General features: G+C 32.3%; 1 protein-coding gene across 1 annotated transcript; it reads left to right on the top strand.

The window, feature by feature from the left end:
* Positions 1-2,680: 2,680 nt before the first annotated feature.
* On the top strand, positions 2,681-23,943 carry LOC111699048 (rho-related BTB domain-containing protein 2; the record flags this gene model as incomplete). The annotated part of the gene is made up of 24 exons (XM_023469601.1): positions 2,681-2,779; positions 3,982-4,056; positions 5,342-5,445; positions 8,361-8,420; positions 8,872-8,949; positions 9,581-9,640; positions 9,911-9,948; positions 11,758-11,869; positions 13,109-13,166; positions 13,553-13,642; positions 13,765-13,857; positions 15,360-15,454; positions 16,409-16,497; positions 16,785-16,897; positions 17,331-17,404; positions 18,836-18,893; positions 19,336-19,437; positions 19,866-19,978; positions 20,505-20,585; positions 20,667-20,762; positions 21,438-21,632; positions 22,005-22,079; positions 22,567-22,674; positions 23,245-23,943. Coding segments are annotated over 24 exons (2,115 nt in total), but the record flags the coding sequence as incomplete, so codon positions are not given.
* Positions 23,944-25,282: the final 1,339 nt, after the last annotated feature.

The following is a 25,282-nucleotide window of genomic DNA, read 5'->3' as shown; positions in this document are numbered from 1 at the left end:
TAATTTAAAAACCGAAACAAACGCAAAACTGCGTTATTTTTGGCAACAATTGAATTTCTCCTTACCTTCAAAAACATTTTTAGAGAAGATCAACTTCAGTTGAAATGTACAAAATATAACATTTTAGGAGAAAATCGCAATAAATCACAATTTCATCAAAAAATTAACAACTATCTTAAATATTAAAAGCTGCATTCCCCTTTAATAAACATTCAAAAGTAAATACATTTTGCCGGAAAATATATGGGTGTGGCTAAGGAAGCGCTACGGGTGAGCGTGTGGCCGAAAGTCTATGTTTGTGAGTAAATTGCGGGATGGAAGCTATGCAGGTGCGGCTTGCCTCCCCCCTCCTCCTGGAATACTCAATACTCCCCCCCTCCTCCTGGAATACTCAATACTCCCCCTCCTCCTGAAATACTCAATTTCATGATTTTTATTTTTAGAATTGCATGCGTTGACGAAATCAAGTTAAAAAGTCAATAATCAACTTTATAAGAATGTAAATTACGCATTTGGAGGATTTTAGTGACGCATTAAAGTGCGTATTACGCCCAACATTGCGTACTCACTAGTACGCATTTAGAACAGAAACATACGCATCATCGATAAAAGAAACTTTATGTTAGTAGGTCAAACCGTATATTATATATATATATATTTATATATCTATCTATATTTATCTATTATAGAGATAACTCACAAAGGTCAAACTGAAGGAAGGATGTGCTTCCGTTTAAATATTTACATTTGGTGGGTTTTTAGGAAACGAGGCCAAAAAGGGGATTTCCATGTGTTTGTTGATGTTTTTACTCAGGCCAGTAAAGTAATTTTTCAAGGGGATACTATAGTTTAAATAGGTAAACTGAGCTGAAAACTTTAGAATGAGATATCCTTAATCCCAATTAGTTAATCTGAGTATCCAATTGACACACTTTAGATTTTCTTCTTAAACCGTTCTTTATTGGATTAAGTAGAGAAAAATCAAAAACCGGTTTTTTAAATTTAGATAGTTCCTCCCGTTTCTGTATATAATCTTAAATGGCGCGCAAAATTTAAAATTTATCGGCGACTCTGATTGGTTGAATTTTATACACTTTTCAGGATACAAGTACAAGATTAGGTTAGTCTTGAGATTAAGAAAAAGAGAAGATCAAGCATTTATCTCAATATTCACAATTCTAAAGTTTTCAGCTCTGAGCTGATAAAAAAGAAAAATAAAAGCTCACGTCAAACTAAAGTAAACTGCACGTAAGATCGAAATCTTAAATGTTTTCGATTATAGCTTCTCGGTCTTAAAAAAATATTGAGACAAACAAAAATGTTTTGTAATTTGAATAATTTAATTATAGTTAACCGAATAGATTTGATTAGATACAAAGTTTTTCATTCTACACCTCAGCAGTTTAGCTTTGTGGATTATTATTGTAAGCTGTAACAAAAGGATTTTCGCATTTTTCCAACTTTATTATTGCTGATTTCCAAGTTTTCGAAATTCAGATTTTTTGTTTCATATTTTTAGTTCCATGGGTCATATGAACTTTCACAAAAGCATTGAGCAGAATCGTTTATTAGATACGCATCAAAATATAAAATTATGATGAATTATGCTTTCAGATTAGAATAGAGACACAAGTAAAACATGATTTGGATCACTTACAGCTGATTCAAATACAAAAAGGTAATTTTATCATTATCATTATTATTAAGAGAANTTTAACTATACATATAAATAGAATATAATACACAGTTTAACTATACATATAAATAGAATATAATACACAGTTTAACTATACATATAAATAGAATATAATACACAGTTTAACTATACATATAAAGTAGCATTCTCTGTTTGTTTAGGTATGTCTGATCATAACTTTTAAACCCCTTGACCGATTTTCTAAGCAATTGAATTGGTTTGAAACTCCAAATTTAGTAGGTTGACTCTAACAGAGAAAGTTAGTTTTCAGGCAATGCTGGGTTTCCGAGCTAGTCTTAAAAATTATGCATAGAGGCAGAATGTTTATGTAAGTTACATATTAATATCTTCACATAATGGAATGTGTGTTATACATCTTTTAATTTGCAACTACAGTGAGAACTAGAAAACTGTGGAGTAAGAAGATGATATTAAAAAAACAACAGTATATTTGATCGATGTTGTAACAAAGCAAATAGTTTTACTCTAATAACTTATTGAATCACATTCAGTGAAATTGTGCTGTTTAGTTTTTATACTGAGAAATTGCTGTGTCTCTCTCACAAACTACACAGACTGCTCATACACTCTACCTGGATAGGCTGAGCAGGCCTATGGTGTCTCGGCACGCCATGCTACGGTTCCATGCAATGTTTTTTGACTGACATCTAACGGCCACTAGTTACAAAGTTTTACAACTTTTAAAGAAAAACTCCAATTTTAAACATCACACATAACGTTTATGAATATTGTCTATTTTTAAAGATTTTGCATTTCCTCTTCAAAGGATCCCTGAATACAGATGTCTCCTGATTGGTCGTGTACAGTACATGTACACAATAGAACATGCCGTGGAAAATATCGCATATTATAGGTGTTAATCGATCTCTGTTACTCTCTTATCTCTGGTCTCTCTATTTAAAGTTAAAAGGGGTATAGGGCCCTAGTTTTATGTTATATTTTTGTAATGATATCAGATTTTAATATTTGGTTTGGCTGAAGGAACTGGTAAAATGTGTACTTGTCGGAGACAACGCTGTTGGAAAAACAAGATTAATATGTGCACGAGCTTGCAATCAGAAGGTAAATTCATTTAAAGGGACTGTACGCGTAATTTTAAGTGACCCTCCATGCTAAGATGGCAATGCCCAATTCACAACGGCACCCTTGAAATATTTGTCTGTTAATGTGGAAGATATTGTCGTTTTTCTATTTTTAAGAGTGTTTCGCGCGTTTCCTGCGGTTGAACCACAATTGAAAACAATTAGTTTCCGAATTTATCAACATTTATATATAATTTATCCTTGTTCAGACAAAGCTTTTAATGGTATTGTTGTGAATCTAGAATTGCCATCTATGCAAAGAGGACCACTTGAAATTACGAGTACACTCTCTTTAACGGGAGTGTGGATAGATATCATATTTACATTCTTAATTGTACCTCTTAAACGTTTATCTAATCAACTTAAAATATATCGTCGTTTTTCCATCTTTAAAAGTGTTGAAATTCATAAAAAACGTTCTTTTTCTTTGCCTTTTCAAGGCCGCAAGTCACTTAGAGAATCCTAAATTCTAAATAACGAGGTTTGGAGGCTAACGTAGTGAATGGGGAATGTCCTCTTTAAATAAAGGGTCACTTGAAATTAGGATGACAATCCCTTTAAATATTCTTGTATTGAAAAGTTATAGAAACTTCAATGCCGCGTTTGATTGATATTGAAAAAACGAATTGCTGTGAAGTTGTTTTTTTTTTGGGGGTGGGGGGGTTTAACTAAAACAGATGGGTCTGGTTCCTTGATAATTACGGAAATTTTAAAATTAAAAAACAGTATATTAGTTTTTTTTACAGATTTTTTTTACAATAATAATCCTATAGTAAAAAACAAACAAATATATTTTAAAAGTATTTGGCTTGTCTGTCTGTTTGGGTGTTGGTTTGTCAAAACGGCTGAACCGGTCAGGCCCAAATTTTTTGTGGGACCTCACGTGACCCCAGGGAAGGTTATGAATGATTAAAATTTTAAAAATGTGCGCTAAAAAGTTTTTATTTTTGAAAAATTTTGAAAATGCACAAAAAAATATTAAGAAATCCGCAAACTTTTTTTGTTTTATACTGTACAAAGAGAAGATGTTCAGAGATAAAGCCACAATTAAAAGTTGAAATATAAGATGGGCGCGAAGCGCCCTAAAAGCCTAGTATTTGAAAAGTACATAGACAAAAAAAGTCTATGAAAGTTTTTTATCAAAACTTTTAGTTAGTTCAGTCATATTTTTGATATTTCTAGGTTTCTCTGTCACAGCTTCTAAATACTCATGTACCAACAGTCTGGGCCATAGACCAGTACAGAATATACAAGGAGGTATGTATTTTAGTTCTAGAGTACATATCCAGTACAGAATATAGAAGGAGGTATGTACTGTAGTTCTAGCGTACAAAGATCAGTACAGAATATACAAGGAGGTATGAATTGTAGTTCTAGTGTACATAGATCAGTACATAATATACAAGGTGGTATGTACTGTAGTTCTAGTGTACATAGATCAGTACATAATATACAAGGAGGTATGTATTGTAGTTCTAGTGTACATAGATCAGTACATAATATACAAGGTGGTATGTACTGTAGTTCTAGTGTACATAGATCAGTACATAATATACAAGGTGGTATGTACTGTAGTTCTAGTGTACATAGATCAGTACATAATATACAAGGTGGTATGTACTGTAGTTCTAGTGTACATAGATCAGTACATAATATACAAGGTGGTATGTACTGTAGTTCTAGTGTACATAGATCAGTACATAATATACAAGGTGGTATGTACTGTAGTTCTAGTGTACATAGATCAGTACATAATATACAAGGTGGTATGTACTGTAGTTCTAGTGTACATAGATCAGTACATAATATACAAGGTGGTATGTACTGTAGTTCTAGTGTACATAGATCAGTACATAATATACAAGGTGGTATNAATGTACTCTACTGCATATAATTTGTGAACATTTACATGATTTGTACACTTTGAACTCCCTTTCAGGCTGAAAGGGACTGAAAAAAATTATACCGAGAGATTCTTTTAATTCCTCTCTAATATATATTCTATTCTCTATGATGGTAATTCTTTTATTCTGCATAAGGTCAGAACTTTTGTGTTAAGAATTAAGCTTCGATTTTCATCTTTTGCAGACAGCTAGGGATTAATTTATTTCCTCTTCAATATCCTCTAGTTTAAAAGTGTGCACATTGGATATCAAGATCAAGTGTTCGAGATAAACGATACTTCACATAAAAGTTGCAACCCTGGTTACTTTTTGTCCCTGCTTAAATTAAATACAATAATGTTTATTTGTTGTAAGGAAAGGTCTAAAGATATTAACTATAAATTTTCCAGATAATATCGTGAGTTCTTTTCTCCTTTGAAGATTGTTTTGTATTTTTATTTATCTTTTCATTTGGAACTTTCCATACATTACTTTTCAAAATACTTTTATTCTCTAAATGTTAATTTCTCTATCCTAACAATTAATTTTTGGAAAAAAATGTTGTTTACAATTTACAAAAATTTCGAAAATTAGACTCAAGAAAAATGTTAATTTTTAATGTACTGCTAGGTCCATGTTAATTGTTAATGTACTGCTAGGTCCTGGAGAACAGCTGGGTGACAGTGGACGGGGTAGAGGTGTCCCTTCGACTCTGGGACACATTCGGGGACCATCACAAGGACAGAAGATTCGCGTATGGACGGTAAGATTTACTAAGGATACCAAGATTCATGTGTGGACAGTAAGACGCCAAGATTCATGTGTGGACAGTAAAACGCCAAGATTCTTGCGTGGACAGTAAAACGCCAAGATTCTTGAGTGGACGTTAAACGCCAAGATTCTTTTGTGGACAGTAAAACGCCAAGATTCTTTTGTGGACAGTAAAACGCAAAGATTCATGTTTGGACAGTAAAACGCAAAGATTCATGTTTGAATGAACAGTAAAACGCCAAGATTCTTGCGTGGACAGTAAAACGCCAAGATTCTTGTGTGGACAGCAAGAGGCGGCTTATGGGGGGGACGTCTCCCCCCTGAAAAATAGGGGGATCGGGTAATTGGGGTAATCGGGCATTACCATCTTTTCATTGAAATCACAATTACAGTCCCTTTCATATATCAGGGAAACTTTTGACGGGTTCTTTAACAATGCTTACTCGACTTATCATGGATATTAGGAGAGAGCTCGTGTTTCAAACTTAAATTTAATGTAACAATATGATGACACATCTCCTGATTACATATATGCAAATATGATTAAACTTTGCTTATCTGTCTGTTTGCTTGTTTGTTTGTCACCGATAAACGTCAAAACAGCTGAACCTGAGGTTTTAAGTTTTTTTTTTGTGGGACCTCACATGACCCCAAGGAAGGTTTATGAATGGTTAGAATTGAACAAATTTGCCTCCAAAAGTTTTCAATTTTTAAAATCCGCGAAAAAAGATCATTAAAAGGGCAATAAATATAAGTTGCGCCAGGTCTTGACGCCAAGTGGGCATATTAAGACTTTTTTCAACCGTTTGTTAACGACCAGCTAAAATCGTTGAAAATACCAAGGGGATATAAAAAGAGGGTTAGGAGGTGTGGATGGGAGTGGGACTAGGGGGGGCGGGGGTAAAAAAGGCTGTTTACAGACTTCTTTGAAACCTAACGCCTTTAGAGGTTTAGAGTAACAATTAGTGATTAAAAACTATAAAAGCTAGATCAAAGTAGGGGAGGGGGGGGGGACAAAATAATGGGATTGGAATGAAAAAATAAAAATGAAAGAATATAAGAAATAACATAATATAATGTTGACTAGATTACATGTTTAAAAGACAATGACTTCATGATTGAAATAAATGAAGGAATATAAAGATCACTGCAAGCTATACAGAAGAAGAAAGTCAAATTTATACGATTTCCCTGCGGTACCACTTTGTGACCTTGTAGCTTCCCTAGTTTTGATTTAACGCAACATTAATGAGAAAAAAATAAATTATCCGGTTAAATTAACTCACTTTTGTTCTTCTTAGAAGCTCTTCAATATAAGGAAGAGATAAGATTAATTTAATTTCATATAAGTTTTCAATCTAATTTAAATTTCATATAAGATTTCATTCTAATTTTAATTTTATATAAGATTTCAGTCTAATTTTAATTTCATATAAGTTTTCAATCTAATTTTAATTTTATATAAGATTTCAGTCTAATTTTAATTTCATATAAGATTTCAATCTAATTTGAATTATAAGATTTCAATCTAATTTAGATTTCATATAAGATTTCAATCTAATTTTAATTTTATATAAGATTTCAATCTAATTTTAATTGCATATAAGATTTCAATCTAATTCTAATTTCACAAGATTTCAATCTAATTTTAATTTTATATAAGATTTCAATCTAATTTTAATTTCATATAAGATTTCAGTCTAATTTTAATTTCACAAGATTTCAATCTAATTTCAATTTCAATTACTTTAGTTTCACGTGAGACCTGAATTAATGAATAATTGAATGATCAACAAAATTATAGAATAATAAATGAAATGATGAAAGGATGAATGAAAGAAATGACGACGGAATACTATACAGGGTGTCCCAAAAAACATGGGAATTCAGTGACGAATTCGATATTGTCTTTGTTATGAATAAGCATTGTAATACCCAATTTCAAAAGCCATAATATTATTATGTCTGCTAGAGTTAACTTTATGAAAAGGGTAAAAGACTGTAAAGATGTGTCTATAATGTCTCCGCAAGTCGATGAACTGTAAAGACGGACAAGTTTACTCTGTTTGTATACTGCAAAGTACACCCTTATGCAGTAAAAACATAAACAAACAAAATGTGAACTTAGAAGACGAAACTCTTACAGATTACAGCTTTCTCAGTAGGTATCACTATACTAAATCAAAGAATTATCTAAAAAGACGATATCGAATTCGTCACTTAATTCCCATGTTTATTGGGACACCCTATATATAAAGTAAATGAGATTAAAGTACTAGAGTAAAAATGCATGGTTGACAAGTGGTTTATATATTATATCAAAGAATAAAAGAAATGACTACGGAATACTATATAGAAAGTAAAGAGATTAAAGTACTTGAGTGAAATTGCATGGTTGACTAGTGGTTTAAATTATATCAAAGAATAAAAGAAATGACTACGGAATACTTTATAGAAAGAAAAGAGATTAAAGACTAGAGTGAAAATGTATGGTTGACAAGTGGTTTATATAATATCAAAGAATGAAAGAAATGACTACGGAATACTATATATAAAGTAAATGAGATTAAAGTACTAGAGTAAAAATGCATGGTTGACAAGTGGTTTATATTATATCAAAGAATGAAAGAAATGACTACGGAATACTATATATAAAGTAAATGAGATCAAAGTACTAGAGTAAAAATGCATAATTGACAAGTGGTTTATATTATATTAAAGAATGAAAGAAATGACTACGGAATACTATATAGAAAGTAAAGAGATTAAAGTACTGGAGTGAAAATGCATGGTTGATAAGTGGTTTATATAGTATATCAAAGAATGAAAGTTGATGCACTGATGACCAAATAATAGGATGCAACAATCAATCAATCAATCAATCAATCAATCAATTAAATTCATTAGATCTGATGTTGTTCTGATGTGCTTTGACGTGGGTAGAATATCCTCCCTCGAAAACTGCAGGTATATTTATACACTGTGGAACTCATTAAACTGTTTAAGAGGAAGACGACATTTAAACAAACTTATGTGTATCTGATATTAAACAAAGGTTTGCAACTTATAAAAACACTTTATATATTTAAAATATTATGTGAAATGTGTCTGTTTACACTGCACAATTGCTGTGTTTCATGTAAACGTGCTTATTTAAAACTATAATCCTATATAGTTCCACAGTTTTATGGATCTCACTATACACAAAATAAAACCTGAAATATCAAACAAAAAAGATGAGCAGATCTGAATAGGATTCGATAAACATTTATTTAAAGGGATTGGTGATTGTTATTTAATAATTATCATTGTGGGTTCACACTGTTCAGGGTAACATTGTGAACCAGGCAAACCATTTCAAGTTCAGTCTTACTTGAAATTACGTCTTCAGTTCCTTTAACTTTTTTATTTTATTTAGAACAATGTGGTATCCACAGATCCGGAGGTTTTGTCCCAATACACCAATACTTTTAGTCGGATGCAAGAACGATACTAGGTTATATATTCATTCATTCATTCATTCATTCATCCTTTCACCCATCCTTCTATTAGTCTTTTCTCTCTTCATTTCTTCATTTCTTTCATTTTTTTTTCTTTTTTCATTTATTTATTTGTATTTTATTTCTTTATTCATTCATTCATTCATTTCCTCATCTTTTTTTCTTATCTTTCTTAACTAAATAACCCATTAATCATCATCCTTTCTTTCTTTTACTTATACACCCATTCATTATTTCTCACATAGTTTAATTAGTTTTTCCTCCTTTAGTTCTTTACAAATTTACTCCTTCTGGTTTTATTGATATTTCTTTCTTTGATTATTAATTTATTCAACTTTTATTTCAGTTACTCATTCAATAATTCGTAATTCCTGTTTTTCTTCATGTATTCACTTATTCATTATTTCTTTATTTTTTAATTCATTGACTCATTCATTCGTTTTTAAATTCACGCATTTCTGTCTTGTTTCTCTATTTGAATAATTAATTTTTCTTTCCTTCTCTTTAATTTCCAACCTTTCATGGAATTCATTTCCCTTTTCATATTTTGATTGAAAATATTCTTCTTCATTATTCTTAAATAAAGAATTCATGAAAACCAACTTATTTAAACATGTTTGTTTACAGGTTTATTTACAAGGACGACCAGTACCTGGCGTACTGCAAAGAAAGATCCCCGTTAGTTAGGTAATTAGAAATATCTTTAACCAGAGGCGTGCTGGGGGGGGGGGGTTATGAGACTCAGCCCCCCCTAGAAGTAAAGACAAATTTAAGCCTCCTCCCCGCGGACAAATTTCTGTGTATACGCCCCTGATCCTAACATTTTTTTTCTAACAGTGTTAATAACTTTTTAAAAATGAATTCAAAAATTCATTATGCTACCTTTTAAATTATCTTTAAACTTTTTAAAGATTATTAAAATACTAATTTGAAACATCTAAAAATTATATTTTTTAGGCAAGTTCGAGAGAAAGATTTAGTAATGCCAGATCAAGGTAATCCTGGTTCATTATTAGCATTTACCATTTTACAATTAGATTTTAATGTGATCAAGTTAAGTTAAAAAGTCATGTTTAAAACTAGACTCAACTTTTAGAATTCATCCAACATGTATCGCGAGACTTGAGCCTTATTTTAGTCTGGTCAAAATCAGACTTTCTCAACCCCGCACCTTCTTGGACTGATGATGATAATATTTTTATCGAAATATATCTCCTCAACTGACAGTCTGTATTTTTTCAAATGTTAATTAAGTTTGCTTTACACCTGGTTTTACTTATTTTAGCCTCAATGGCAGTTTTGTCTTAAGCTAACTTTAATCCTTAAATCCTTTAATCGCGGCCTCCGGAGGATGTTTCTTAAATTACCTAATCGCGGCCTCTGAGGATATTTTTTAATCGCGGCCTCCAGAGGATGTTTTTTAAGCTACTTGATCGCGGTTTCCGGAGGATGTTTTTTTAAACAACCTAATCGTGGCCTCCGAGGATATTTTTTAATCGCGGCCTCCAGAGGATGTCTTTTATCAAGGCATCCGGAGGATGTTTTTTAAGCTACTTAATCGCGGTTTTCGGAGGATGTTTTTTAAACTACCTAATCGCGGCCTCCGAGGATATTTTTTAATCGCGGCCTCCAGAGGATGTCTTTTATCAAGGCATCCGGAGGATGTTTTTTAAGCTACTTAATTGCGGCATCCGGAGGATGTTTTTAAACTAACTAATCGCTGCCTCCGAGGATATTTTTAATCGCAGCCTCCAGAGGATGTCTTTAATTGCGGCCTTCGGAGGATATTTCTTAAGATACTTTTAAAACGACTTATTTTTTTAACAAATTAAATACACATCAGGTTTTTTTGTTTTGATGATACAATGGGTATCATGTATCATGTATGTCAACCGTCTAGTTTCTAAACGTAACAGATTATATCGGATATTTATCCTCTTACTTAATTTGCATTGTAAGGTCTCAGTTGTCAGTTGTCAGTTGTCAGTTGTCAGTTGTCAGTTGTCAGTTGTCAGTAAGAAATATAAAACCACAGACTACACAAACTGGTTATCTCCTTTCATAGGGTGGGCTACGTAGGCCTAAGTTGACCCGGCACGACATGCTACGTTTTTACGATAGGTTTTTAGAGTGCCATTTCACGGCCACTTGTTGAATATAATACCCATTCAGGGGTTAAGTTTTACAACTTTAAAAGAATTACTCCAATTTTAAACATGACACATAACATCTTGGAATTCAGTCTTTTTTTTTGAAGATTTTGTGTTTCGTATCTAAAGGATCCTTAAATATCCCTGAATACTGATGTTTGCTGCATGGTCGTGTACAGTTCTTGTACACAATAGAACCTGATTGGTCGTGTACAGTACTTGTACACAATAAAACATGGTGTGGAAAATATCGCATATTTTAGCTGATAATCGATCTCTGTAACTCTCTTATCTCTGTATAAGACACAGGATCGAAGCCTTGTGTAGTATACATATGTGTACTGTGATATTAAAGAAAACTTACAAATACAAAGCTAACCCAAAATATTAATTATTACATTTGGTAAAAATGCAGTTCATAGCGCGGTAATAATCTTTTTATCCCATTAAAAAAAAATAACAAAAAAGAGGCAACCGGCTTTAAAAATATTTAAAAATTTGCTTCGAATTAACTTCATTGTACTAAACAAATAAGCGATTTTTGTTTTGTCTAAGAAATATTTTGTCGCTTTGTTTGCAGCAATCCATTTTTTGATGCCCAAAATAAACGATGCATTGATTTCTAATTTTAAAGTGTATTATTTCTATTACTAGGGCGCGCTGTTGCTAAGGAGTTGGGCATGCCCTACTTCGAGACCAGTGTCCTTACCTTCTTTGGCATCAACGAGGTCTTCGAGAATGCCATCAGAGCAGCACTCATGGCGAGGTATCATTATTATTCCTGTAATCATTTAAAGGGACCGTTCTCAATTCATGTCGAAGAAAATTAATCTCTGTCCATTTCCTTCTTGGGTTTGCTGCATGAAAACATAAGTCACTATCGTATACCAACCAGTAACCACTATTGAGAAGGATCAACATTAGCGTGAAAAAAACAAGTTTAAAAAAAAAAAAAAATTTGTTAAGAAAACTTTTAAAGGGTAACTTTTATAATTGGGCATATAAACCTTATGAAAGGTCACTTAAATTGATTTGACAGCTCCTTTCATGTTTCAGAATTATCATTTCTGTTATTTTTGTTATGATAATTGTTTTTAAAGTCTGTTCACTATTATTGTTCTTTTATTTTTTATTGTCATTGCTTTCATGATTAAATGCTTTATTGTTGTGCCTTTAAAAAGTCTTGTGCTCATACTTAAATTGAATCATTATTTTCCTGCTAGGGTTTCCAATCGGAATTCCGTTGCGCGTAATTGCGCGCAACTGTGCGAAATTGTACGAGACAGTTGCGTGGAATTGTACGGTATTGTGCGTAATTGCGCGCAGTTTACAGGGCTCGCAATTGCGCGCAAGTGAAATCCACTTATTTTTATTTATTCTTAAACATTGATTCTAGTTTTTCCTTAGAATCACGTGGATAACATTTTTATCAGTATTACAGTGGGAACTAGAAAACGATGTAATTTTTGCCAGCTTCTTTTTATTTAAAAAAAAAAATTTGCTAAAGATTTTTTCTTGCAATGGAACTATTTAAAAATGTTTCTTGCACGTTTATATATAAACATATTACATATGTATATATATATATGCACATCAGTGAAAAAGCAACATTTTCTGAAAACATTCTATTCAATAACACAATGTTTCATGCTTTATGCAATCATCAGTATGATATAAATTTGTAGCAACCATTTTAAACTAATAAATATGAACACATTAAGGACAAAGAAAACATTTATTCCACAGTTTTCACAACTGTCCATAGATATTACATATAAGAAGAGAAAGGAAGAACCTGAAAACTAGGGAATATAAAGAATACATAAAAGCAATAACTTATTGTGTTTGATGTTGTTACAAAGCAAACAGTTTTTTTAGTAACTTCTTAAAAATTTGTTGTGTTTCAAGTTCATTGGTCTAATTAAAGTCATAAGTTGAGTCTGAAAGTCGTTTTTCTTTTCCAGAGTTTTCTGGTTCTCACTGCATTTATTTATCCTTATTTCAGACGCACACAACGATTCTGGATGACCAATTTGAAGAGAGTAATGAGTCCAGCTTTACAGGTAGAGGTAGAGGTAGAGGTAGAGGTAGAGGTAGATATAGAGGTAGAGGTAGAGGTAGAGGTAGAGGTAAAGGTAAAGGTAAAGGTAGAGGCAGAGGCAGAGGTAGATGTAGATGTAGAGGTAGAGGTAGAGGTAGAGGTAGAGGTAGAGGTAGAGGTAGAGGTAGAGGTAGAGGTAGAGGTAGAGGTAGAGGTAGAGGTAGAGGTAGAGAGAGGTAGAGGTAGAGGTACAGGTACAGGTATAGGTACAGGTATAGGTACAGGTTCATGTACAAACCTATTTACGTGAACTAAATTACATGCATAACACACACACATTTATGCAAATCTCTTAAAAATACATTATTTATTTTTTCTTGAAGACGATACGAATGTTTTGATTTTTAGGAACCTTTTTGTCCTCCTAAACCTGCTCTTCCTGGTGTAGTCATTCATCATTCAACATTTCCCCAGGACCTTCTTCATCTATTCCAGGTATAATCCCTTAAATGAATGAATAAATGAATGAATAAATGAATAATTTTATGAATGAATAAATGAATGAATAAATGAATGATTAAAAGGATGAATAAATGAATGAATAAATGAATGATTAAATGAATGAATATCTAGTATCCCGTCTGTTCTACCGATTGCTACACCTGGATTTAAGTTCTGATCTTGTGACCAGAAGTTCTAGTGAAACCAGCCTGGTTAGTGTTAAATACAAAACTCAAATTATACATTAAAATATGACAATAACAATGACAGAACTCAAATTATACATTAAAAAAAATCTTTGACCCACCAAATTCAAATATGCAAGAACATTTGCAAAGACCATTTAAAACTCAATTCTACAAGATAAGTGCTTTCTGAAGGGATTATAATTTAAAAAATTCCGACCTTAGAACCTAGCAAAGGCAATACCTATATCTTCATTGGAATTTATCAACATTTGAAGCGAAGTTGAGTGGTTCTTAGAATATTAATTCTTACAACAGATTTCTAATTTAAATCTCTACAAATATATATTTGGCTTGTGTGGGTGTTTGTTTGTTTTTATCGAATAATTATTTTTTGAAAAATGCAAAATTTTTTTGTTGTAAGACGACAACCTAAAATCCTAAAGTAATATAAAACAATAAAAAATACCACTGCAACTAACTCCCCGCACCTATAGTAAAGAAAACATGAATGAAATCGTTGAAAGTTAAGGTGGTTTAGAATTACAGGATTATTGAATAATTTAAAAATAAAATCTATATTTAGAGAAACAGATACTTTGTTTTTAAATTTGATACTGAGGGTGGGAGTGCGTTGGAATAAAATAAGAACATAGATTTTATAAATAATTTAAACATTATGAAAATATTATGAAATTGATATATCATCTATTCTCCCCCCCCCTTCCCCTTCCACATTCCCGTTCCCCTTCCACCCTTCCCCCATTTCCCCCTCCCCCCTTCTCCTTTCCCCGTTTCCCCCTTTCCCCCTTTCCTTTTCCCTTCCTCCGCCACCTTCCTTTATTATTTCTAAGTTTATTCTATTTTTAGCAAAGTTGGACAAACTTTTCTTTTTATTACACTCGTTAAACTAAAAACCTGGATCTTTCAAACTTTTTCCATTTTCTTCTTTCAGCCGGATCTTAATAAATGAGTAGGTTTATAGTTATGAATTGTTAAAGGGATAGTCAACGTTATTTAAAGTGACCTCTCAATTAAAGAAATGTATATGCCCGAATGACAACCGGTAAACTTTACAATTGCATCTTCATCGAACCAATTTTTCGAATCTCCTTTCCCAATAAATAAATAAATCACAAATCGGCAACTAGCAATTTTAGCATGGACAAATTTTTTAAATAGCTCAGACGAAGATGTGAAGGGTATTGTTGTGAATCGGGTATGCCAATCCTCGATATTACGTGGACAGTCCCTTTAATTAAATTTAAAGTTGTCATCTCTTTGCTTCTGTCTGTTTGGATGTCCTATCACATCTTTTGAACCCTTAGACCAATTTGCCTCAAATGTTGATTGGGAACCTCGGTGGAACCACGGGATTATTCTTAGTTCGGTTTAAAAGTTGAATTAGTCGACTTTTTTAAGGAAACCTTAGTTTCCAGGCAGAGTTGGGTAACCACACTAATATATATATGAAATGATAATGAACCGCTCTGATTAATTGCAATATATATATATATGTATATATTAAGGTGAGTAGCACCTATGGTTCAAGTACTCTACTGCCTGATTTCTACGATGATACAGATTGTTTGATCAAATCAGAAACCTCAACACCATGCCACAGGTTACAGGGAGAACTAGAAAACTATGGAATAGGAACTCGACTTTAAGCCTCAAGATATTACTTTAGATAGTTTAATGAACATGAGGCACAGCAATTGTGCTGTGCAGTCACATTTATCGCTTTAGTAACGTACGTTAAAGCTAGATTTATGACAACATCAGTTGTACTTTAATGTCGTCTTCCTATTCTACAGTATTCTGGTTATCACTGTACTTTTCTATTTTATATATAATTTTTAAAATTTGCAATTCAAATTATATCTTACATATTTTTTCTCTTAAAAACATTTAATTCCAAGAAGAAAGGGATCATGAAAACATTTAACTGTAATTGAACTGAACCCTTGGTCACAGAAACGAATAGAGTTAAAGGGATCGTATGCATAATTGCAAGTGATGCTTCAAGAGCTGGGAATGAACGATTTACAACGGTACTCTTAAACCTTTGAAAAATCATCAAGGCATGATAACTCGGTTTGTTTATCACTATAATGGTGTTGAACTAACGGGATATTAGAGTGTACGCTGGTGGACAGCGTCAACTTAAAACAGCTGACTGATATTCCTCGGAAATCCAAAAATATGGAAAATGCAATTTTCAAAATTTCATTTGTAATTTTTTTAAATGCGGCACCGTTCGTATCAAATGAATCCTAAACTTGTTCTCTATAAAACTGCAGTTTCAGTTCAACTACATTACCTAACCAGTCTCTCCTTTTAATTGATGAAAGGAAATATCAAATAACTTAATATCTTATATATAAAGCTTTCAAACAAAGAACTAATTATATCATAGTTGAACAGTCAAAGGATGTTAATTGGACACACCACTGTATACATACTTGAAATTACGCCTGTACAGTCCCTTTAAGAAAAAGTTGTTTTCCCAATATATCCAATGTACCCCAGTCCCCGGGGGGTTGAACAGCAGCAAGCTAAATATCTTATTGTTTAGTATAAGATCCAGTGTACCCCGGGGGGTTGAACAGCAGCAAGCTAAATATCTTCACCCAAAATACTTTCCAAGGCGATCGTCTTTCAGTGGTGAGTACATACAGAGTGTAATGAAACCTAACTTGAGACAAAGTATCTAATGAAACCTAACTTGACACAGAGTATGGTAATGAAACCCAGTATCGGAAACCCGGGTTCAAGAAGAATGAGAAATATTATTTTATGTGGTTTCTTTAAACATTCTCTTTTTGTTTTCTGATTTCATAAATTAAAATCTACGCAAATCTACCCCAAAAAGAAAACTAGAAAGTTTCGATCAAAGCTACTTTCTTAAACACTGTGGAGTCCTTTGTGGGTAACCCTGATAAAATGTTTAGGTTTGTCCAAAGAGGATTTATCTCCACGATGTGGAGTATCCAAACAATTAAACCATCCAACCTTCTCCAGTCTTCAGATTCAACAGTGTGATACATTAAACCAGGATGGGAAGGTAGGGTATATTCTTTACAGTGTGATACATTAAACCAGGATGGGAAGGTAGGTATATTCTTTACAGTGAGATACATAAACCAGGATAAGAAGGTAGTGCATATGCTTTACAGTGTGATACATTAAGCCAGGATGGGAAGGCAGCGTATATTCTTTACAGTGTGTTACATAAACCAAGATGGGAATGTGCAAAGAAAAGTATAGATTAAATGAATAATTAAAATTTGCACGAAATTTTTATCCCTCCTGGAAATTTCATAGACATATTATTCTATTTTAGGGCATAGACCTGAAAAGTAATGTTTTCTTTTTGATTTTTGAAAAAAAATATCACATAATTCCCCAATTTCTGAGGGGGAGATTTTACCCCTAAATCGAAAGTCGTGTTCATTGTATTGATATATACGCTGAAGACTGTATATATATATGTTTAGGTGGTTAGCTCAGTACAGACTGTAATCACCTGCACTAAACTGGTCACTCCACAGATTATGAATCAGATTCTCAGGTCATTTAGTTTAATACTTTAGTTAAATAGGTTTAATAAAGTTAATTATTTATTGAGGTAATTACAGTCATGACCAGAAAGACCCGGAATTAATTGACAATTTTTAAGACGACTTTACAATCTTTGCAATAGTTCACGGCATTCATGGGTCAATCTATTTTTACAAATATACAAATATGATTGATGAAACAATAATCACAAAAAGTCCTAGTACTGCCATTTCCAAAATGTGGTCTGACTTTTGTTTGATTTCATTCCAATTGAGAACATTTTCGTTTTTATCAAATAAAAATGAAATCTAACCAAAACTCCTTATATCTTGGGTAATTTTGAACGCAAATGACTGTATTAAATTAGTTAAATAGTTATAGGTTACCTAATTTTTCAGTCAACTCGTTAATTAGATAAATAGTTAATTAGTTATATAATTAATTAGTTAAATAGTTAATTAAATATCAAGTTAATTAGTTAGGTAGTTAATTGGCCAGTTAGTTAATTAATTAGAGAGTTAGATGATTGGTTAGTTAGTTAACTAGGTAATTAGTTAGTAGGTTAGTTAATTGGTTAGTTAGTTTATTAGTTAATTATATGGTTAGATAATTGGTTAGTTAGTTATTTAGTTAATTATTTAGTTAGTTTATTAGTTAATAGGATAATTAGTAACTAGTTAATTATTTAGTCAGTTATTTATTTAATTATTTAGTTAGTTAATTAGTTAATTAGTTAAATAGTTTTTTCAATTAGTTAGTTGATGACTAAGTTATTTAGTTAATTTTCATTAGTTAATTTGTTCATTGGTTAATTCGTTGATTAGCTGATTTAGTAATCTTTAACTAACTAATCATCTTGCATTATTTATAGAGGATGAAAGTTCAAACAGAAATAATCCCATTAGATGAAATTTTTAGCTAAAATAATTACCTGGAACTTGAAGTTGAGAGAGAAACATTTTTTTCTCTTCCAACGAAACCTTTAAAAGGCTGGAAAATATTCCTCGTACAATATTTATTATTCAACTTTTTAAATATAGATTAACTAGGCTTTTAGGGCGCTTCGCGCCCATCTTCTATTTAAATTGTGAACATGTTCTTTTTGTTTACATTTAACACAAAGAAGAAAAAAATGTTGTGGATTTAAAAAAAAATATTCGCGGATTTTCAAGAATTTAAATTTTTTCACAACATTAAAAACCTTTGAAACACATTTTTTTAAAATTTTTATCATTCATAAACCTTCCCTGTGATCACGTGATGTCCCACAAAAAATTTGGGCCCGATCGGTTTAGCCGTTTTGACGTTTATTGGATACAAACAAACAGACAGACACCCAGACAGACGAGCCAAATTTATATATAGATGTAAGCTTTTTGTTCGTCATATCTTATCTTTATTTTTATTATCGATTGTTTAAGATTACAATCTGAATGTTTAGGTTTCTGTATACTGGCGAACTTGAGACTTCACATGTTAATATTGGTGTAATGCGCCAGGTACAGTTTTATGTACATTCTTGCGGTTGTTTTATGTACACTTTTGTACTAAGACGTTACGTACATTCTTGTACTAAGATATGGCAGATTTCTGAACTGCACTCGTCTAATGCCATCTTGAAATATTTTGAAAACGTTTGAATGTTTTTATTTTCATTTTGCTAGCTGACGAATTGATAAAATTGTCATTGATTTGCTTACTAACTAATTGACTAGTTGATTTAAATTTATTTCAAATAGACAGATCTGCACTTCTGCAGGTTATAAGGTCTCGCGATGAGAATTACTTCTTAAAAAATAAGGATAAAAACAATTGTTTATATAGTTCTAAAATAAGTAAAAGTGAGTAAATTGTAATATTTTCCTAGTCTTAAAAATTGATGCAGCTCTTATAGCTGTCTGGATCTCTGTGAATATACTGATTGATTGATTTTTTGTTAAGATATCTGAGTATATGGAACTAGTAGACTTGACTCAGTACCTCACAAATATAATTAACAAAGATGATTTTCTAAATGATGATCTCACGACCAAAGTACTCCAGGTATTTCTTTCTTAACTGACCTTCATGCTCAATTCACAAAGATAACCTTTCAACCTTTGCCTGATCAAGAATAATGGAGAAATCCTTTTTTTTCTGGCTGAAAATTGAGTACCGGGAAAATACAGTAAACAGTGTTCGCTCCATGTCAGACTAATTTTAGTGATGATGATTATATAAGGTTTAAAGGGTACCATTGGGAATTGGGAATGCCAATCTTCTGATGGAGGATATAAAAACACTTTTAGGAAATATAAAACATTTTTTAATTCTGGACCGATTTTTGAAATTTAAGTTCGGTTAAAATCTTGAACCTGCACCGATTTAAAGTAAAGATAATAATCCATGAGGTTTTGGTTATTCAGAATTTGAACCGGCGTGATTGGTAGTTTAGCAACCGCTCAAAGCAATCACACGTGGTCCTTGTTTAGAGCATAGGAGAGCAGCTTGGAGAAATAGGATTAGAGCAAGGTAGCTTCTCTGATGTTCTTTTTAAACTAGAAGATGGAACTCAAGCAGCACACAAACCCTTACTTATGTCCAGGTAAAACAGTTTTAGATTTTTAAACAAAATTTTATGTTCTATTTTAGCCGAACCGAATACGATCCAAAAATGATTTTTCGGATTGTGTTTTCCATGTATTTTCTTTAGGGATAAAACTTACATAGTTTTATGAAAGCAAACCTTTACAGAATATAATTTTGAAACGTTGGAACCTGGAACCTTCATAAGCTCACAGTATTTGTGAGATGCATTTTAAAGTCCATAATCGAACCAAGTTATTCGCCATCACTATTCGTCATCACTATTCGCCATCACTATTCGCCATCACTATTCGCCATCACTATTCGCCATCACTACTCGTCATCACTATTTGCCATCACTATTCGCCATCACTATTCGCCATCACTATTCGCCATCACTACTCGTAATCACTATTCGTCATCACTATTCGTCATCACTATTCGTCATCACTATTCGTCATCACTATTCGCCATCACTATTCGCCATCACTATTCGCCATCACTATTCGCCATCACTATTCGCCAATTCTAAAACTTTATTTTAGGTGTGATATGATGCAAGCTATGTTTACGGATGATTTTATTGAAAGCTCTGCAAAAGTTGTAAAATTTCCCGGTGTTACCAGGTATTTATATTATACAATTAAAAAAAAAACACTTTTACTTATATTTTTGTTGACTATTTTTCTCATATTATTTGTTTCTAGATTTGCGTTTAAAGAGTTGTTATACTACCTGTACACTGACCGTTCTCCACGGGTCTCACCATCCAACTGTCTCGGTGTGATGGAACTAGCAAACAGGTTTCTGTGTTTTCATTATGAAATCTATTCCACGGAATTTTAACACTTTTCAGTTTCCGCGTTTTTAATTATTTATTCAAAAATGCTATGGCTGATTTACAATTTGCTGGAAAAAATTTGAATATTTGTTTTAAACTCTCATTTTTTAACCTTTATATCTTTGTAACCTTTATATTCCAGCTTAGAACATGTGATATAACAGAATTTATAATTCGTAGTATGAAAGGTCTACGACGTCAGGTTCCAAAGATTCAGGGATTAAGTTGTCATCTTATAAAATGATCCACATTGCTAATGCAATTGGGGGTTCTTGAGTCTAAATGAAAAGTTGCTATCCGCTATTCTCGTAACAAGGTCTGTAAGGGGGGGGGGGGGTTAAATTAATTATTGCGCATAGTCATTTTCATCCCAACTCCTCCTTTTAGAATGGGGGGAATTTGTTTGTATGAAAAATCTTCATTGTTGGTGAATCAGTGGCGACGCAGAATTTTTTCTAATCTATTCTTGAATATCATAATTATAGGACTAAAAGGAGCCTGCTCTCTCTTATTTCGCCCCAAATTATTCCAAGGGGGGGGGGGTGATCCCTCCTGTACCCCCTTCAGCCACCTCTGTCTCCTAATAATCTCGTTTTACACTTTTAAGAAACAGTCCCTTTAATAAATATGTGTATAGGCTGGTGTTGCCCCGGTTGATGAACCTGCTGGAGAGAAGAGTGATCAGTGAGATGGAGATGATGTACGACCAAGGAGAAGATGTTTGTGAAGATGCTCTCCGTATCCTAGAACCATGTCAGATTCACAATGCAGATCAGCTGTTGGAATGGTGTCTTTCCTTCTTAGCTCAAAACTACAACAGTATATGCAGAAAGTAAGGGACTAGACATGAATTTTAAGAATAATCTCTAAATTTAAAGAAAGAGGAGAGACAAAGGCAGGGTAATTACCAGGCACTGTCTTTTCTGATCTTTTATTCTATTTAAACCCATTTTACTTCTAAAGTTAATTTTCAGCCACTGGTAATTAAACTTTGTAAAAAACAATTGAAGATTATCTAAATGTCGTCTTCCTATTCCAAATTTTTATGGGTCTCACTCGAAGCATATAAATCAGTTGTCTTCTATGAACTATTTTTGTTTAAAGATTTTTGATTAATGGAAGTGAATAAATAAGATTGATGTAGGACCAGGCAGACATTTAAATATTGAAAGATAAAAAGATTTAAAAATCATTTCTTTTCCAGGTTCCCGAAGGTCCTCCGAAGCCTCCACCCTGAGAACCAGGCAAACCTCAACGTCAACCGTTGGCCTCCGATTTGGTAAGTTCGAAACTTATGAAAGTACAAAAAGAACTATGAACTCGCTTCAAACTAAAATTTTTAAAACCTGATGTCTTTTAAACCACTCTTAAAGGTTTACACCATCAGGTTTTTTAATATAGGGATAAAAAATCCATTCAGTCGTCGTTGTATATATCAATACAATGAATACGATTTTCAATTTTGATTTTAGCCAAAAAATTTTAACAGCATGAATACACATAAACATGGAAACAAAGAGAAGCTTTCTCTTTGTTTGCTTCTAAATTTGCAATTTGAAAAAAAGCTGGTTGTAAATCAAAACTGAAATAGAGAAAAGTCGTTATCATTGTATTGATATAAACACCGACCACTGTTACAGCTTGAGACTAGTAGTACTTTCCTTCTTAATTTAATAAACAGTATACAAATTAAAAAGTTTTACATGGTAAATAAAAAGAAATCCAAAATGGTGCTTTAAATTAAATCCATTTTTTGTAAAATTTAGGTATCTCAAAGATTACGACCTGTACCAGCGAATGAAAATGGAGCGTGAAAGACTTGAAAGGCCGAAAGCTCTAAAAAGACCAAGGTATCGGAGGTTTTTGAACAACAAGTAAGATTTTAAAAACCCAGCTAATTTGTGAACACATATGTTCAGTTTCTTAAATAAAAAATGAATAACCCATTGATTTAATCTATAGCTATGGAAGGTAACACAAATTTAATTGTTTTAATTGGGTCCACAACCTAAAATTTTAAAACTTTTCTGTATAGATATGATATTTATAATATAATTTTTCAATTAATTTATGTTTAGCATTAGATTTTGATTTATGAATTGAGAGAGTTAGTTTAACCTATTTCGGTTTAGATTAACTAGGAAGACGACCTTTAGACTCAAGTTATGACTTTAAATTAATTAGTCCAATGGACATGAGACACAGCAGTTGTGGAGTGTAAACAAACCCAATTCACTTAATTAGTGATTAAACAAGTATCTATAGTAAAACTATTTGCTTTGCAACAATATCAAATACACTTGAGCATTTATATAATGTCGTCTTCCTGTAACTGTAGTTAAACCATCCAAACTTGGTCAAACTAACCTGCCTCTCTTCATAACTTCAAAACTTTGTTAATAATTTTTGCTCAAAATATATTTCCTAAAGATATAATATTTTAGGAACAACTCTGGATGTTTGTGTTTCTCGAGCAAGTCCAGGCGAGACTAATTTTGCAGTTTTTGTCCAAAAAATATTTCTTAGTTTTCTAATATGTTTTATGCATAATCTGATGTCACAAAATCCTATATTTTTATTATTTTTTTCTTCAAAACTAGAAGAGGACATTAAAGATTGTATTTAGTTATTTTATGCTGTATTGTGAATGTTGTGTCAATTTGTAATTTTCAATTCTGATTCTTAACATTTAAAATCTAATCATCTAAATATTAAGTATCTCTAAATATTGATTATCTCTAGAATTGTATATTGTAACTTTAGAGTAATTTGACTATTTTTCAAAAAAACAAATAAGTTTTTTTTAAACTTCTGATTTTATTACAAGACAATATTTTTATTAAAAACCAATGCTAACATTGTGAATTCAGCAAATTATGTGATTTTACTGCATTTTGGGTCGATCTTACAATTTTAATTTTAAAACTAAATTTGTATTTGACAGAGGTAGAGAGAGACCAAACCAAAGTCAAAAGGCTCAAAAAACCTGTATTATTAAAATTGAACCAAATTGAGCGAATTGATCAACTTTTTTAATTTTTGTCTCGTAATCTTCCAAAAATGATTTTTTAAAATATTTCCTTGAAAGTTTAAGAATGTCTTTGTAAGTTTTTGTTTCGTGAATAAATGTAACCTTGTCGTGATTCCAGATAGTTGCTGTACTGTACTGTACTGTACTTTACTGTACAGTACTGTAGTGTACTGATAAGACGTTATTAGTGTACGTATGTAAAACAGTGCAACTGTACTGCACTGTTGTTACCCAGTAATTTTTAAATGTAAACCTAACAAGTGTATTTTGATCAAGAACAAAATAAAATAATTTATAACTCTGAAATAAAAAAAAATTATTTAATTATTATTTTATTATTCCTTGGACGGATTGAGGGGAGGAAGGCCAGCTACAACAATTTCTCGCCCTAGCCTCCTTCTTATTTTCTCGTCCGAGCCACCTTGAAATTGTCGTCTTTCGATTATTATGTATTCGAAAGTTTCCAACTCTTAAAATTCTAAATTCTTAAAATTTGGCCACGATAGGGCATACCATATGGATGCATGTACCAGACATATGGATACATGTACCAGACATATGGATACATGTACCAGACATATGGATACATGTACCAGATATATGGATGCATGTACCAGATATATAAAAATGCGCGTTGAAAACTTTAATGCAATTGAAACTATTTTTTTTCGATTTTCCAAAAATTCAATACTTTTTATTTATGCCCTGGCGTGTCCAGACTAAAGCAATTGTTTTATCTTCGAAGATTAGATACTGGAAGAAAACAATATTGGAAGGGCGAGGATTTCCTCCCCGAGCAAATTAAGCTGTTTTATTTCAAATGACAAAGTGACTCATTGTATAAAGTTGTGAAAGACAACTTTTTATACTGCAATTACGTACAGGGTGTCCAGGGTACAGGGTGTACAGGGCACAGGGTGTCCAGGGTACAGGGTGTACAGGGTACAGGGTGTCCAGGGCACAGGGTGTACAGGGCACAGGGTGTCCAGGGTACAGGGTGTACAGGGTACAGGGTGTACAGGGTACAGGGTGTCCTAATAATACTGTGTACAGGGTGTCCTAATAATACTGTGTACAGGGTGTCCTAATAAACATGGAAATTCAGTGTTATTAATTAGCATTGTAATACCTAATTTCAACAGCCATAATATTATTATGTCTGCTAGAGTTTATTTATGAAAAGGGTAAAAGACTGTAAAGATGTGTCTATTATGTCTCCGCAAGATGAACTGTAAAGATGGATAAGTTTACTCTGTTAGTATACTGCAATTTTCTTGTTTTACTAAGTACAACCGTATGCAGTCAAAACATAAACAAACAAAATGTGAACATAGCAGACAAAACTCTTACAAATTACAGCTTTCTCAGTAGGTATCACCATACTAAATCAAAGAATTATCTAAAAAGATGATATTGAATTCGTCACTGAATTCCCATGTTTATTGGGACAC

Source organism: Eurytemora carolleeae, unplaced genomic scaffold (genome assembly GCF_000591075.1).
Source record: "Eurytemora carolleeae unplaced genomic scaffold, Eaff_2.0 scaffold343, whole genome shotgun sequence".
Lineage (NCBI taxonomy): Eukaryota > Metazoa > Arthropoda > Copepoda > Calanoida > Temoridae > Eurytemora > Eurytemora carolleeae.
The sequence above is the reverse complement of the archived record's forward strand: the minus strand, read 5'-3'. Positions and strand labels throughout refer to the sequence as shown.